At 32.9% G+C, this 17,730-nt stretch overlaps 1 protein-coding gene across 1 annotated transcript; it reads left to right on the top strand.

Annotated features, from left to right (window-relative positions):
* The first annotated feature begins 4,657 nt into the window (after window positions 1–4,657).
* On the top strand, window positions 4,658–6,693 carry LOC132174717 (uncharacterized). The gene is made up of 3 exons (XM_059586364.2): window positions 4,658–5,110; window positions 5,524–5,918; window positions 6,024–6,693. The coding sequence occupies exons 1-3, from the start codon at window positions 4,972–4,974 to the stop codon at window positions 6,465–6,467; spliced, it is 978 nt and encodes a 325-aa protein (XP_059442347.2). The 5' UTR covers window positions 4,658–4,971; the 3' UTR covers window positions 6,468–6,693.
* The last annotated feature ends 11,037 nt before the right edge of the window (window positions 6,694–17,730 follow it).

The raw sequence follows: 17,730 nt of genomic DNA, 5'->3' as shown, positions 1-17,730 counted from the left end.
TGAAAACGTGCTTATATATGTTGATCCAAAGCTTTCTTAGGGCATGTTTAGCTGTGCGTTTAAATGACCTAAAAGTGCAAAAAGTTCGTTTGAAGAAAAAACTACATGTTTGTTAAAACAAATTGAAAGTGTTTTTAATAGTCCAAAAATAGACAAAATGCACTTTAATTTGTTTAAAGGTTAAAAATGAAGCTTCTATCAAAAAAAATGTTTTTTTTTTTACTTAAAAACTTTATTTTTCAAATATAATTTCAAACATGCTCTTATCTCATAAGAAGACGCTTCGAGCATGTATGCCACCATGACGGCCTCTTAAGGCAGGGTCTGTTCTCCAATTCACATAGCCTTCCCATGTGTGCCTCATCCTACAGCGATGAGCGATGGCCCAAATGAATGTAGAAGAAACCAATAGAAAGATCCTTCAGATTTTCCAAATTTCACGTGACTTGTGTCTTTTCTCATGTCTGGTAGAGCCCCAACTTGTATGGAATTGCTTAGACTTTGTGCTAGAAACATGTTCTGAAAAACTACTTGTCTTTTGTCAATTGCCACTTTGTACGTGGTTCCATGCATGAATGATGACAGCATCTTCCATATATGGATAGACATGTTTCTAGTATATATACCGTACTTTTCTCATCTTTCTAATTTTTAAAATTCCTGTTGAATCTCTGAATCGGAAGAAGAAATAAATTATTTTTCTTGTAATAATCCCATAACTTAAGAATATTTCATTGCTAGCTTTTGATTCTTGAAGTGTGTATATATATATATATATAATCAATTTTGATATACCAAGACGTTTATAAATTTTTTAGGAACTTGTGATTTATCCATTTAAGATGAATATTGAAGTCCAATATGTTTAGGCCATGGACCATTAAGCTTTGGGCCGTGGCCATTAAGAGAAGACATTACAGTACGGACCATTTTGGACCAGAATGCTGTTGCTTTGTAATAATAGGGCCAGTACCGAAATGTTTTTTTTAAAAAAAAAAAATAATAATAATAATAAATAAATAAATAAATAAATAATAAGAAGAATAAAAATAATAAGTATGTTTTTAAAGGTAATTCAGGATTGAACAAATAAACCAAAGAGAAGCTTTTTCTCATCGTGGACTGTAGAGCAAGGGATTTATTGAGAAAATTCTCTATCGTATTTCGGATATTATCTCTGTAAAGCGTTGTGATTATTGTTTGTTTTGCTATCTATAAAAGTCGCTCCATTCCTTTAAAAAAATAAAAATAAACAAATAAACCAAAGAACCCTAATCGCACTTGAGCTTGAACTTGTGTATGGTCACTTTCAAAGTTTAAGTTGACAAGATTTTTGGATGGCGGTTTGATATTTTGTGAGGAGCCAATTACCTAACTGTATAGGTCAGAAGATGTGCATTATATTACTGTGGTCCATTGAGTTTCATTCAAGTTATCTGCATATGCTGGTTGGCCCAAACATCCTTTACACACGTACAAGATTGTGCCATTGGGAATTAGCACTTTATCTTAACGTGCAAAGCTTCCGAGAAATGTTGATGTTTTGACTTAGATTGCCAAATTGCAAGAGGCATTGGCATAAAAAATGGCAGCCCATTTGACGTGATCGGTACAAACTAGAAGTGACCAGGATTCTTTGAAATTTTCTGTCCGAATTCCAAAGACTCAGAGAGGAGAGTATGGGTTTCGGAGACCCACTCGAGCACATGGAGAACATGCCAATAACTAAGGGCAGGTATCGGTTCGGTCAGTGTCAATAGGGACATTTTCACTTGCCGATTCGTAAAAGTTGGTTAAGTTAATTAATTAACCGACTTTATATCAACAATGAATAGTTTTGACCTTTTTAGTTAGTCGGTTAATAGGTAGTCAGTTAAGTTGGTTAATTATCGGTTACAAGTTTTTATGTTAATATTTATTAATTTCCTTGTAACTACAAAATCAGTAAATAATATGTTTTATAAATGAAAAGATAAGGTAAATTCATGGAACATGAACTAAAATGACAACCACAAATCAGCTTGACAAATACAATAAGAAAAGTTACAAGATAAAATTCAAAATTCCCTTGAAAAATTAGCAAAGTCGTTTAATCGATAAATTTTTTTTTTTACCGCCTACCGAACCGAACCGATGTTAAAACAACATTTTTATTCCACCTACCAACCGCCGAAAGTCGGTTGTCAATCGGTGACAATTCGGTGGCAGTTGGTAAGTAGTAAACCGTTAATCTACCCACCCTTACCAATGACCTTGTAGATACATGCAACATTAGCTAGAAGTGCCATTGTTGTTTATGAACTTTTTATTCTTGTGTTGATGGAACGAATTCGAATTTGAAGAGGGTGGTTAGCTTTCTTGTTCAATTCCAGCGGTCATGATCAAGGTTGAAGTGAAAAGGCCAGAAGCATTGGAAGCTCATATGCTGGACAACTAACCAGTGTGGCATGACAATTACGCAATGTGTTGATGGGTATAACACACAGATCCCCTCCTTCGAGTTGGTCCAATGAGGAGGACATGTGACCTTTGTCCTTGTAGCTTTGGACCATTGTTCATGCTATAATGAAGTGCTATGAAAATAAGAGAAGAGGGGGCAATTACACATGCACACAACAGTCTTCCTTTTTATAGTAGATTGTTAATGCTAAAATTCGAGAAGAAACTATATATGATACGAATAGTTAATGTGAGATGACAGGTGGGCCTCGAATTAGCTTGAACAAATGCTCTAACTGACTGAGCAATTATCAAAACATGTGCAATGCTCACCTATCTTTTAACATTGGTTGCCTTTATTACATGCAGTAGTCAATTAATTACATCCGATCTCAGTCTCTCATGGTGCGTCCTTCATAAAGCACTCACCCTCGATATTAATCCAAGTTTAATGAGTCCTATTAATCTATCTATGTAGTACAAATAACTCTACCGAAATACATAATACATTTTAAAATATAAAATATATATATATTTTTGACCATTATGCCGCATTAAAATATTTTTTGGATTAAAAAAGAAAACCTTGAAATAGTTTCATTTTCATAGACTATTTGACTCATTCTTATGCCGACCAATAGAATTGAGAAAAAGAATATACATTAGTTTATGTGATATAAGTACAAATATCGAAGCAACTCTCAGGTGAGACCATACAAAATTTTTTTTTATCATTTTATAAAATGCTGTGGAGGACAGGGATGGGCCCATGGTTACATGGGGTGTGAGCCAATGGGGACCCGACGTGTTGGAAGCCGAGGCTGGCGGAGCCCCATAGGGTGGTGACCGAGTCAGAGAAGCGGTGAGCCATCTGCCAGTACTTAATTCTCGAGATTGGCCTTGGCCACACCCCTTGCTCACCACTGATAGCGACTGATTGGACAGGATTCCTTTGTCTTTTTCCCCCTCTCTCTTTGCCTCGTTGTCATGCACAGATCGGCCCATACCTTCCCTCACTTATCAAAATTACCCCCCCCCTTTGTATTGTATCATTCTCTCTCTAAATATTTGTTTCATAGCCAAATTTTAATGCCAAAAAAAGAAAAAAAAAAAAAAAAAAGCAATTTAATAAAAACGTAATTTTAAAAAAAAGTTAAAAATTTGTTAAAATTGCAGTTTCGGCATTTTACATCGTGTATTTAAAAAAATACACTATTTATTGTGTTGTGTAAATTTTAATACTCGCTTTCAAACTTTGCATTTTTTCTTTTAACGCTGTAGTTTTTCTTTAATGACCTACAAAATACTAAAAACACAGAAGTAACATAAAATATTAAATAACAACATAACTAAAGGATTAACTAATGTAAATAAAAGGGTACAAATATGCAATATTTGACACTTATCATATTGATTGAAAACGTATATTTTTTTTCACGTTTACAAATTGCTTTTTTTTTTTTTTTTGTCAAACATGCTCGTAAACACAATGTAGGCACACTCTTAAACAATATATGATGTTATATATGTTGTGAGTGTTGAGTTACATATTAAAATAAAAAATAAAAAAATAGTAATTAAGATATTTAAGTGATCCAAGCCCCTTAACTTAGACTTTTAAATTAGAATGATGTTCAAATATGTATATTAATATACTTTAATAAAAACTCTCAAACCATTTAACAATTCTTTTACTCCTATTAAGCTTGCAAACATAAAAATTTGAAGGAATAAGTAAATTTACCTCTTCTACCTACCAAATAATTTACAATGTCCTGTAAATATCTTCTCAAACTACTTGTGGTTGCAATGTCCCGTTTTATGCAAAAATAACAAAAATAACCACGATTAAAATAAAAAGAAAGAAAGTATATATATATATATAGGCAACAAAATAAAATTTAGGCAACATCAAAACCATTTTGATATGAAAGCTTGGTTATCTAAATATGATATTTCATTTTCTTTTAGTAAAGTCATGTCACGTGATGTGTAAGTTTATTAATTCAAGCCCTTTCATGGTGAAACAACAGCATTCTATGTAGACTTCCATGGCTTTTAGCTTAGATGAAAGCTTGTAGTTTCAAAATTCCTATTATTCTATGCTCTTTCATGATAGAAAAAAAAAATAGCACAAGTCTCCCTCTAGCTAGGAGGGACATTATAGTAATTTTAACTATTTCCACCCTCTGCTTATACCCCCATCAGGATCTCCTTTCAGAGGAAAAGTAACTCTTCTCTTTTGCTCTGTTCTCAGACTGCAACCAAATACCACTTCCTCTGCAACTCTGTTTCACTTTTCTTCCCAAACCGTGGTTGAAAATTTGAAATCCTCTTTCTTCAGATTTTTTTTTTTTCCTCCTCTTCTGAGTGATGGCTGTGAGCAGCCGGTGCTCCCATACTTCCCACATCACTGAGATCATCATCACCAGCTTCTTCCGCCACAAGCCTTAGATCGTTGCACGAAAACAGGGCCGTTTGATTAGCCTAACCCAGATGAGAAAAAACTGATTGGGTCTTAGAAATTATATTATGGCGGGTGGCAGGGTCTTTAACAGTGCTAGTAGTGGTGGTTCCAGTTTGAGTGTTTTGTTTCAGAATCAAAAGGCTTCTTGCGCTTCTGAGCCTCTTGATTCTCTTTTCCTTTCTGGGTCTTCCCCTTCTTTCCTTGGTATACTCTCTCTTCTTGATTTTCTTTTCTTTTCTCTCTCGTTTCGTTTCAATTTATTCTTGTTTTTAGATGAACTACTACTAATATGGTATCGTGGGTATTTTCTAGTCTTGAATTCGATATATTTGCCTCTAATTTTGCTTTGACTTCGTGAAAGGATTTCACTTTCCTCATGATCAATCGATAATATCACAGAATTGCACTCAAACAACCAAACTGAGTTTATATTTTTATCAAAAAAAGAAGAAGAAAGAAGAGAATTTTGCCACCAGTACCCAATTAATCTGGGTAGCAAACCCAACCAAATTCCAAATAATTGGACTTCAAATGTCAAAATGCTATGTTAGCCATTCAAGACTTGGTTTACAATTTTTTTTGTTTTAGATTGAACTGATGGTGTGATTCTGTTTCAGGTTCAAGATCTATGGTTTGCTTTGAAGATGTTCGCGGAGGAAACGGATCAAACAGGCCGTTTTTCCGCTCGTATGATCACGAAGACAATGGAGACGATGAACTGGAAGACTATTTTCATCAACCTGAGAAGAAGAGACGGCTAACCGTCGACCAGGTCCAGTTTCTCGAGAAAAGTTTCGAGGTGGATAACAAGCTTGAACCCGAAAGGAAAACCCAGCTCGCAAAGGACCTTGGCTTGCAGCCTCGTCAGGTTGCCATTTGGTTTCAGAACCGCCGGGCTCGGTGGAAGACCAAACAGCTCGAGAAGGATTACGAGGTTTTGCAAGCAAGCTATGACAGCCTCAAGGCTGACTATGACAACCTCCTCAAGGAAAAAAATGAACTAAAGGCAGAGGTAAACCATAAACATAGTACCCCACGATTCTCTACCTATAATTATTTCAAATTATACATATCTGGGATTTGGATACACACATGAATGTGTTTGAGTTTTTCGCAGGTTCTTCTTCTCACGGACAAGCTGCTTCTCAGAGATAAAGAGAGTGGAAACTTTGAACTTTCTGATACCAACAAGTCCGAGGAACCTCTGGAAAATCCGGTTGCTGCCGAATCTGTTTCGGAGGGTGAAGTATCCAAAGTGTCAATTGTAGGTTGCAAGCAGGAAGAGATTAGTTCAGTGAAAAGCGATATATTTGATTCAGACAGCCCGCATTACACGGATGGGGTTCATTCTTCCCTGCTAGACGCTGGCGATTCTTCGCATGTTTTCGAGCCTGAGCAGTCGGATCTATCTCAGGATGAGGAGGATAATTTGAACAACAGCCTGTTGCCTCCATACATCTTTCCAAAGCTGGAAGATGTTGATTACTCCGACCCGCCTGAAAATTCATGTAATTTTGGATTCCCTGTTGAAGATCATGCGTTTTGGTCCTGGTCTTACTGAGTTATCTGTGGTATATATATATATATATATATATATATATACACAAATAAATATTTATATATGTTTCCTCTGTTTTTGGTTTAGAGCGTCACGGTCTGGAGGTAGATGTAAACTATGTAAGCAAAAGCAATAAATCCGAGCATGGGGTGGTGGGATTTACCTCATTTGTAGTTTTGTTTGTGTCGGGGTTCTTTGTGTTCAATGAAATTCTCCTCTTTTTCTTTTTGGTTTGGTTGGAATGTAATTAAATAAAATCTTTTTTGTTTTTTGCAAAATGCTATATTACATTGATTTTGTGAAATTCTATGGGGAAAGAGAAGTGTAAAACGGGGCCTAAATTGTCTTGCTGAAAATGTTGACCTTCTCTAAATTTCCATCCTTTTTTTTTTTGTCCTGGTGGTTTGAGTTGGTAATTAGGGCTATAAACAAATGGAATCGAATTATTTATAAACAATTTGAATTGAAATCATATATATATATATATATAATTGATTCAAGATTGGTTTGTTTATTAAACAAATTGAGCTTGAACAAAAATTGAGGTTAATTTATTAAACAAAACAAACTCTTGTAAATTTTTTTAACTTTGTTTCTATTATTTTTTATGGTACTGTTTTTAATTTTTTTTAATCGGAATATTTTAAGTATTTAAAAAATGAAAGGAAATCATTTTCTTGGAGCGATCTTGAATTCTTATAACTTGCTAGTATATATATATATAGGTGTGATATAGTATAGATGTGTGTGTGTGTGTGTGAGACAAATGTAGATATACACTAATAATACTGTAAAATATAATTAGAAAAAACTCAAGATTGTATTGCTTAAAATTATAAGATAAAATGTAACTAGCTCATTTCATAATAAAAAATTAAATATGATTTATCACAATATGAGATTGGTGGAGTTTTTATTTTTTTATTTTTATTTTTATAGCTTTTAGAAAAATTAGTTCACCTAATTAACTAACAAATGTTAAATCTTAATAATGATTAAGTAACCGATAATAAGAATAGACTTACGAAAAAAGTATAAAAAAATTATTATATTTACTTTATACAAGGAATAATCAAATTCAAGTTAATTTAAAAAGTAAGTAAACCAAGTCGGAACTTAGAATCTAACTTGACCACCAACCCCTTTTATTCGGAAAAGGACTCCAAAAGTTAGTTTAAGAGTTGAATTTTATCCTCACATTTATAAATTGACCACTAACCTTTTATACAACCGATGTTTGATAGCCCCAATAATCTCTCTCTCACACATCGGGCCTTAGGTCGGAGCAAAGACAACCCGTGAACTGTTGGCCGAGATTTGTTAGTTGAATCTAGGCTTTGATACCAGTACTGGGTAGTCTTGGACCTCTCTCAACACTAAAAGCTAACTCATGAAGTGAGGCTTTCCCTCACACTTATAAATGGAGCACCAACTCATTTCACAACCGATGTAGGATAACCTCAACAATAATATTATTTATTTTAAATTGTTATTTTACAAATATTTCCGCATTCATGACTTTATTGACATTGAATAATAAAATTAGATGGCGAGTGCCTTAATAAAATTGATCATAACATTTTGAAACAAAGTTCAAGTCTACATATTTATTAGGATGCCAATTTCTTTTTTCATAAAGTCTTTTTGTCTATATTTACATGAAAATATACTAGCTAGATGATAGTCGGCCAATAAATTTTCAAAAATTAATGCTAAAAATTATATTTTTATCACACAAATATTTTATAAAAATGACGTGACAATTCCAACTAACATACAGATCACTTTTTGCTATAAATAAATAAAAATTAATTAAAACCGTCACATTAATATTGTAAGATATTTGTAACATAAAAAATGCCATTTCTAGCCTTACTGATTTTCAAATAGTGAGTCTCTGCACCTAGTCTAAAGTGTAAGAGCTTTGTAAGCACAATAGAGTTGACTTCCATATACATATATATTTGGTGAGTATAATCTGAAGATATTAATTTCTTGTGGAAATTATTGAAGTATCAATATTGGTGCTTGCTTTCGTGTGCTGCGAGTCAACTTCATGATTTCTTAGCAAAATTGGCTTTTGTTGTTGTTGCTTTCTATGGAAATAGAAATTCATTGTTATTTTTATTTTCATTTTTTCTGTTCCTCGTTGACAAAGTGATAAGATTTGAAAGTTGAAACAAATGGTGCATCTAGACATGGACTCAACCATGTTCCAGCTTGATACCCTGCTTTTCTTTTTTCTTTTTATTTATATATAATTATGCATAGCTGCATCTTGTGGAGATTGTTGACTTCTTTACTTTTGTTAAGAATATAATGTGCCTATTATAATTTATGGGAAAAATATAAATTCAGTCATGGTGGTTTATTTGATTTGTAATTAATTTCTTGTGGTATTAAAATAAAGGAAAAAATATAAAATGGCCCCCCAAACTACCAGTCATTTGTAATTTAGTCCCCCAATGTTCAAAATGTAATAAACTAACCCCCCAAACTACCAATTAGTTATAATTTGGCCACTCCGTTAGTTAACACCGTCAAAATGGATGGAAAATGCAAAACGACGTCGTTTTGTTGAGGTTAAGTTACTAAAATACCTTTTTTAAAAAAAAAATTAATTAATTAATTAAAAACAAATCCGATTAAACGTTGTCGTTTTGCTTCCAAAAGAATCTATTGCACGACAAGATTGTTAGAAATGGGTTTTGGGCCTAACTCAACCCAAAAGCTAGCTCAAGAGTTGAGGTTTCTCCTCAACTTATAAATGGACAATTTCCTTAATACCCAGGCAATGTGGGACTTCCAACACGCCCCCTCACGTGTGGCGAGAGAACATCCAAGCCAACACGTGCGACAATGGGTGACGGTGGGCCACAGCCAATTAATTGGGTTAGGCTTTGATACCATGTTAGAAATGGGTCTTGGGCCTAACTCAACCCAAAAGCTAGCTCAAGAGTTGAGGTTTCCCCTCAACTTATAAATGGACAATTTCCTTAATACCCAGGCAATGTGGGACTTCCAACAAAGATATCGTACTTCCGTCCATACTGTTTCTCACTTCGTTTTCTTCGTCTTCTTCATTCCAGTTCGTCACTTCCAGCTCAAAACGTTCTCCTCTCCGGCTCACAGCTCGTCAACGATGGTTTTCAAAATTTGGGGTTTTACGAAATAAGTTTCTTAGGGTTTATTTGTGAATCGCGGCCGTTCAGTCTTTCGATTCCAGGTATCTCTCTATCTGTCTCTTCTATCTCTCATCTCTCGCCCTCTCTTTGTATTTCTATCTCTCATCTCTCTGTTTTCGTTTGCTAAAATCTGCTGAAATTTGAAGGAGTTGGCCTATTGAAATCAAACTGAAATCTTGAAAGGAACAAATTGCACGTGAAAGGAATAAGTTGCTAACGAAAAAGATCCAATACCTGCTGGACGGGGGATTCTTTTTGCTGGACGGGGGTTATTTGTTGGACAGGGTTCTTTGCTTGAGAAAGAAATCAACACGACAATGTTTTATGGAAGGGGGTTTGTTGCTCGTTTAGTGGGTTTTTTTTTAAAAAAAATTTGACGGCTTGATGAATTGAAATCTTGAAAGGAACAAATTGCACATGAAAGAAACAAATCGTTGATGAAGAAGAGGAAGTAGCTACTGGACGGGGGGTTATTTGCTGGAAAACTTGAAGCCGTGCAACATATCCTTCTACATAAGCGGTAAAATCTGGGCTAGCTTCAAGATCTACACACCTAGAAATTCCAAAACAAGAACAAACTCAGCAGGGACCACCAAAAGCACTACAATCCCCAATAAGAGATTCTTGTGAAATTCTTTAAGAGGGATACGGTCCACTAGATTCTGAAAATGTGAAGTCCACGGCAAAACTTGATCAAGCGACTGTAAATAAAAAACGGGGTTCTTTGATTGAGAAAGAAATCAACACGACAACGTTTTGTGGAAAGGGGTTTGTTGCTTGAAAGACAACGTTTAGTGGGGGTTTTTTTTTTTTAATTTGATTTTTTTTTTAAAAAAATGGTATTTTAGTAACTTTACCTCAACAAAACGACGTCGTTTTATATTTTTCATCCATTTTGACGGTGCTACTTAACGGAGTGGTCAAATTGCAACTAGTTGGTAGTTTGGGGGGCTAGTTTATTACATTTTGAACATTATGGGGCTAAATTACAAATGGTTAGTAGTTTGGGGGGCCATTTTATATTTTTCACTAAAATAAACTCAAATATTCTTAAGGTATGTTAAAAAAATAATTTAGTCTGTACAGTCAAATTCCATTCATTGACTTAACAGATTCTAATAGCGTAAAACATTAGAGCTAATATAATTGTGATACTTGTCGTATTTAAGTCAGTGTCATACTAAGGGAATTTGTTAAATTAGTGGACGAAATTTGATTATAGAGACTAAATTATATTTTTAGCATATCTCAGGGACTTTTGAGTTCATTTTGATACTATAGGGAGTTAATTGTAAATCAGGTAAACCACAATGACTAATTTTGCATTTTTTCCATAATTTATTGTGGAGATTATTGTGTAAATCATGGAGCGTCTCGTCCTCTCTCACATTCTCTATTTAGTTTTTTTTAGAGTATTTATACCTAAAGAAACACATAATATGATAAATATAAAAGTAATAGCTTACATCCACACATTAAAATCTCAATATGCTACATATTTTATTTATATATGATCTGAATACACAGCTTTATTTATAAAGCTTTACATGTGATTTGAAATATTTCAAATACAAACATATTCCTTAAATTATTGTTGACAAATATTATCTAAATCCCTTGATTTAGTGAATACAAAATCAACATTTATTCTAAAGGATTTATATCCTTAACAATACCGACTTAAACATCCGAGTCTCTATAATTTTTGAGAGACGGACAAATTTTCATGCATGTAGCTTAAAGTGTAGTTATGTAATTGATTGTCAATTTTATCAGAATTGTAAACATTCATTTATACAATCAAAGCACACGATTTGGTATCTCACTATGTCCGCCACACCAGATCAGCCTTTATAAGAAGAAGAAAAAAAAAGAAGAGAAAAATTGTCAAAAAAAAGGCCAATTATTATTATTTTATAAACTCAAGCTTTCACTTTAAGTTTGAGGATGATGTTAGAATTTAGAGTATTTTTCATAGCGTTGATGTAATTTTCTTTGTTTAGTATTAATTGTAGATGTTTTCTGTAACCCTTTCTTAACTCCACCACGTATTCTAATGGTAGACGTAAACCTCTAAAGTCGAACCAAACAAAAAATTCTCTTTTTTTCTTTCTGGGCTTCTGCTCTTTCTCTTCATACATTATCTTATCATAAATTTCTAGGCTTATTGAACCAATTTGTGTTGTGGGTGTCAACTTCATGATGACTTAGGCAATCCCATTTTGTTGTTCTTCCTCTCATCGTAGGATTTGGAGTTCTATTTTCTTTGTTCCTCCTTGACAGAAGTGATAAGATTTGAAACCACCATGACTTGTGTGGATATTAAATCATTATAATCTTTAATATTGCAAACCACGAGGGTTGGTGAAAGTCCAAATTTCACTTGATTTGATAAGGTAAAATAATATGCACCCTGACTTATATTTGTACGGTGAATTATATTGCATATATAATTATAATATTTATTTTTATGGATTATTTAAGTTATGAAGAAAATTCATCCCTACACGTAAAAAAAAGATATGATATCTCGTCAGCCTTGGTGGGTTTTTGTAAAATAATTTTCTAAAATAAAAGTGCTATAATAATCCAAATCCGAGAATAGAAAAAGACATCCTATTTTGTCGAATTTAGAAAAATGTCAGCGTCTCTTGCCCTTTTAAATTAGAAGCGGGGAGGCCTAGGAAGGGAGCCGGGCGGTGCCGTGGCCGCCAAAGCTTGGTAGGGAAATAAATATGCATACATCATCACACGTATACTCAATCAACATTTCTTTTAAGTATTGCAATGCAAACCCATCCATGTCCATGGTGATGGTGATGTTCTTGCTTATCTTCCTGTTCCATTATTTTAAAAAATAAAATAAAATTTAATGTGACTAAAAGTAATTTCAAACAGTTCATCAATGCTCTTATTCCAAAAGTACACCGGATTTCGGTTAGTAGTTGTTGGCTAAAACCGCTAACTAAAACTGGAGTAGCAAGTTGTTCAATTTTAAAAATTGGAACCGGTAACCATCTACCGGTTATCCGATTATGTAATAATCACCAATTACCGGTTGGTAGTTGGTTATCCGAACCTACAAAATTGGGTATTTTTGGCATATTTTAGGTACTATGCCGATTTTTTTGGCTTAATTTAGTTCTTTTTTGACCTTCTTTAAAAATAATTAGAACTTTTTTAGCCCAATAAGCTAGGTTTTGTTGTGGTTGTTCCAAAAAAAAAAGTAAATAACTTAATTATATATATATATATATATATAGACACACACTCGGTTACAGGTTAGAACCGGGTGTATATAAATGCAAAAACGGTAATCAGATTTACACCCCTATCCGAAAGATTAAATTTATAAAAAGAAATAAATTTAATTACTTAATTTATATGAGTATTTTAGGGATATGATGGTTCACATTAAACAATCACGTCAGCCGTTGAAATGTGAAATGTCATTTAATATTCCTTTTCATAAAATGTGAACCCTAGCTTGTGTGCAAATAGGTAATGCTGATATTAAACTGGTGAGCAAGTTACAATTGTCACGGGAGTACAATTTTGTCAATGTTGTATGAATTGGCAATCTATGAAAATTAATTTTGATGTTGCTACTAATGCTTATTTTTCAGTCACTGCTGCTGTCCTAAGCAACTCATCGGATGACATCATCTCAGCATTCACCAAAAAATTGCTTTCCACTTACCTGAACAAGGGAGAATCCATGGCTGCTCTTACAGAGATTGATTTTGCTATCTTACAAGTCTGCAACAATTTGTTGATTGAGGGTGACTCTTTGGTTTCCATCTTAGCTATTAACAATTAGATTCTCTTCACCGAATGGACCATTGCTCTAACCATCGCCGACATTCAGTTGAAATTTCAGCTTTTTCAAGTTTGGAATGCTACAAAAGTTTTTAGAAGTGCAGACTTTCGTACACACCACCTCACCAAGTGGGCCGCTACTAACCTTGTGTTTAGTAACATTCCTAATTTCTCTTTCATCTTCTCTTCCATTAGAAGTAATAGTGGGAAGGACCCTCCCTATGTAACTCTTCCCTTTTATTTGTATTTGTTCAAAAGAAAAGAAAGAAAGAAAAAAAAGAAGGAAATAATAAGTCAAAATTATTTCGTCAAGTTTGTAATTTGGCAAAATGGGGCAATTTGCATTTGAACAGTAGAGATTGTCAAACATATTTGTCGTGCATGATAGAAGCTCTCTCATGTTTAATTAAGATATATTAAGATTTGTATAATTGACCATTGAAAGGTATATCTCAACCCAAACAATAGCTCTCCCTAGCCTTTAGCCTGTTTTTTTTCTTCAATTACAACATTTTAAAAAATTGTAACTTAGATTAGAAGAACATACTAATATCATTTATTTATATTCAATTGAAGGTGAGACTTGCAACTACAAGATTCGTAAGCAAATTAGAAAATCAAAATGTTTCAATCTTTTTAGCAATTGTTTAATGTTACTAACAGAGACAGAACTAGAAGGTTTCAGAGTAGCATGACTTTTGGTACGATAATTAACCTCCACTAGTAAACCATGAATTTCCAAAAAAGCAAATATGGCGTAAGCTTTTTTCTTTTTTCTTTGGATAACAATGTTTTTTCTTTATTCATTTCATAAAAATATAGTATGTTGCTCTAATAAAACAATATTATAGATACAATGACAAATCTATTCCATCTAAATATGATCTATGTTTTGCTTAACTCTTTGTATGTCACCATCCCAATTAGTTTCCATATCTGCAGCATATTCTGACGAATTACGTCCCTAGCCACTAATCGGTCTATCACAACTTTCTCAACTAGATAATGATTTTCTTGCTTTTTCATCTCCGCTACAAGCGTAATCCCAAACGATTGCCTCTACTATTAGTGACAATTATTTCAAATGTCTAATAATTCATCTACTATTTGTCAATGATTTGCTTACATAAAAGAACCAGAGAAAAAACAAAAGACATACCAAAAATCTAAGATCACTACTCTTAAGATTTCTTGTAAACAAAACCTTAAAAACGATTAAAAGGAATCGAAACCCAAGAAAACTTAAAAAAAAATAAATAAATAAATGTCATAAAGTAAATATAGATAGAAAACAAACAAGAATCACATTGTATAACCCAATTTTTTCCTAAAAGCTTTTTAAGCTTGTCATGATTTTTTATTTTGATATATTGGAAGATTCATTATATCATGATGGAGTTCATTACCTAAGGTCCTAAAATAAATAATTACTCATAAAACGATAGGATCATCTCCATATTTGTTTGATAAATGCAATTAAAAGTTCATTACCATAATTATAAAGCTCCTTTTTTCTTTTTTCTTTTTTGTAGCCCTTCCTTTGTGGCATATTGCTTACAAGTTACAACCACTCAAGAACTGCAACGTGTGCTCCCTTCCCAAAGCACGAGGCTCTTTTCCAGATTTTCTGCCGACCATTACGACGCCGGGTTGATGGGGGTTCAACAGATGCGCACCACGTGTACGGAGAGATCGAAGAGGGTCGTCAAACAAAGCATCACCATCAAGACAACGTCCACCAAACCACCCCTTGGAATCAAAAACTTGTGCGGGGCCCCACGACGTGGACATCTTCCGCAACGTGGCTCCAGATCTGAAACCTCATTGGCTGATAATCAGGTCAAAATAAGCTACGGCCCCACCACACCCTAATATATATATTTTTTAAATAAAAAAATTTATTCGCTTTCAGATACAGATAAGCATTAGAAAATTTAGAATGGAGGGATCTGTGGGAGTGGGGCCCAGTGGCAGGGGAAAGGAGGCGTCGTTGATGGTGACACCACGCATCTGTCCATTGATAAGATCAATCTCATGTCACACGTGTAGGGTTGCAACCGTGGCTCCACTTTTATCATGGCCTCATGGAAATGCTCCACCACATTGTTGGATGGATTTAACAGGGAAAACAAAAATAAAAACAAAAACAAAAGTAATGACTTGGACGTTGAGTATTAAAAAACAAAATCCTTTTATTTATTAAAGGGGAATAGTACGTGTTCTTCTAATTCATTATTAGTGTTCTTCTAACTGTGATGTAACTTTTAAAATCATCAATAAATTAAAAGTCAATAATGATAATCTCAAATTCAACCGTAATTTTAAAAGTCACATCATAGTTGGAAGAACACTAAAAGAACGTCTAGCATTTCCTTTTATTAAATAATTAATATAAAAGTCACTTAAAATACCTTATTACACCAACAAGTATAAAATAAATAAATGCAAATAATAGTATTATTAAGAAAAAAAACCAATGAAAATTATTGGTTAGTTCATAGACTCTACGGAAGTGTGTTTCTATGGACCATGGAGAGAGTATATACAACATATGTTGAAATTTTCAAAGTTAAGAAGAGAGTGCATTCAATATTATAAAAAATTATAAGAGAGAAATTAAGCGTTTGTTAAATCATATATTAGTGATTTTCTATTTGTGAGGTGGGATCTAAGAAATCAAGATCAATTTTCTATGAAAATTTATATTTGCGTCTCTAGACATATTTTAAATATAAAAATGCAACGCTTAAACCTTTTATTAAAATATATGGCCTTGCTTTTAATATAGATGGAAGCTTTTTTTTTTTTTTGTTAAACTAGGTCTCAGGAAAGAGTCATGCTATAAACTATAATCTTATTTTACCTCTAATTTATTTGAGTAATGTTGTAGTGGTCATCACTCATCAATCCTTGAATCAGTATTTCTTTTATATATATATAAAAAAGAGTTAATAAATGTTGTTATATCAATCTACATATGAGATGAGAGTGTAGTATATAATGTTATAACATTTCTCTTCATAAAAAGAGAGAAGGTTAATATACTTCTCTTTATTGTGTAGCATTTTATTTATTTTTTTATTAATGCTACATATATACTCAACTCCCATTTCACTGAATTGATGTGACAGTGTTTACTAGCATGTTGCAGCCTTTACTAAAAAAAAAAAAAAAAAAATCCAAGGACTAATAGACAATACTACTTTTAACCCCGAGTGATGAGGGTGAGGGAGAATGTTAGTGTTTAGAATTTTTTTTTTTAATTAATTATTGTTAAAGTATCAGTTATTATAAAAGTTTAAGTCGATAGAAAATAATGAATTTAATTTATTCATTGTGAAGTTGAGGTTTGAATTTAGAACTTTTGTTATGGTATCATATTAAATGATCGCATATCCTAAAATGAATATTTTTTATTATGAATGAAAGAATTTTGTGAAATATAATAACTTTTGTGTTAGAGTACACGATAGATATAATCCTTATCATATACTAAAACATTTGGAATAGCATTTCCATTTTCCAGCAATAATCATTTCCTCATTGTCTATAAAAATAATTATTTTAAAACCGTTTCATTCTACATCCTTCCATTCTCAATAAAGTCTGAAAAAAATATTTTTGATGTTTCCTCTTCTCTTGCAGTTGATTTAAAAATATTTAAACAGTTTTATGAGATTTGTGTGTTGAAATTGAGGATATAAGATATTTTGTGATATATATATATATATATATATATATATATATATATATATATATATATATATAGTCCACACTTCAAAATCGAAATAAAATTAATAAATTTTTTTAAAAAAAAAAACTTGTCACAACTGACAATTACCGAGCTTTATTTGTAGTTGACTCGAAGATTGTAATTTGAGCAAGTTTGCCTGATGATTTAAACTATGGTCACTAACTAGAGATCTGACCCCATGACTGAGTTGGAGTGACCTTTTTCTTTCACAAAAGTTTGGAGTACTGACTCCACACAAGCTTAACTCACATTATCTTTCAAGCTGTTATTGATTAAAAAAAAAAAAAAACACAAAGCAACTTATATAATAAAAAGTTTCATCAATATGAATTACCAAGTGAAAATGATTTTGCCTTGATCTTGAGCAAGAAATAAATGAAATACTCCAGAATTTGGGGCCTTCTATCTAATCAATTATATGACTAGAACTGGTGAACCGCAACAAGTACATACTCAGTTTGTAAATGTGGCTAGATATTAATCGCTTGCATCTGCTATCCACAACTAT

The sequence above is a fragment of the Corylus avellana genome, chromosome 3 (genome assembly GCF_965113065.1).
Source record: "Corylus avellana chromosome 3, dhCorAvel1.hap1.2, whole genome shotgun sequence".
Taxonomy (NCBI): domain Eukaryota; kingdom Viridiplantae; phylum Streptophyta; class Magnoliopsida; order Fagales; family Betulaceae; genus Corylus; species Corylus avellana.
The sequence above is the reverse complement of the archived record's forward strand: the minus strand, read 5'-3'. Positions and strand labels throughout refer to the sequence as shown.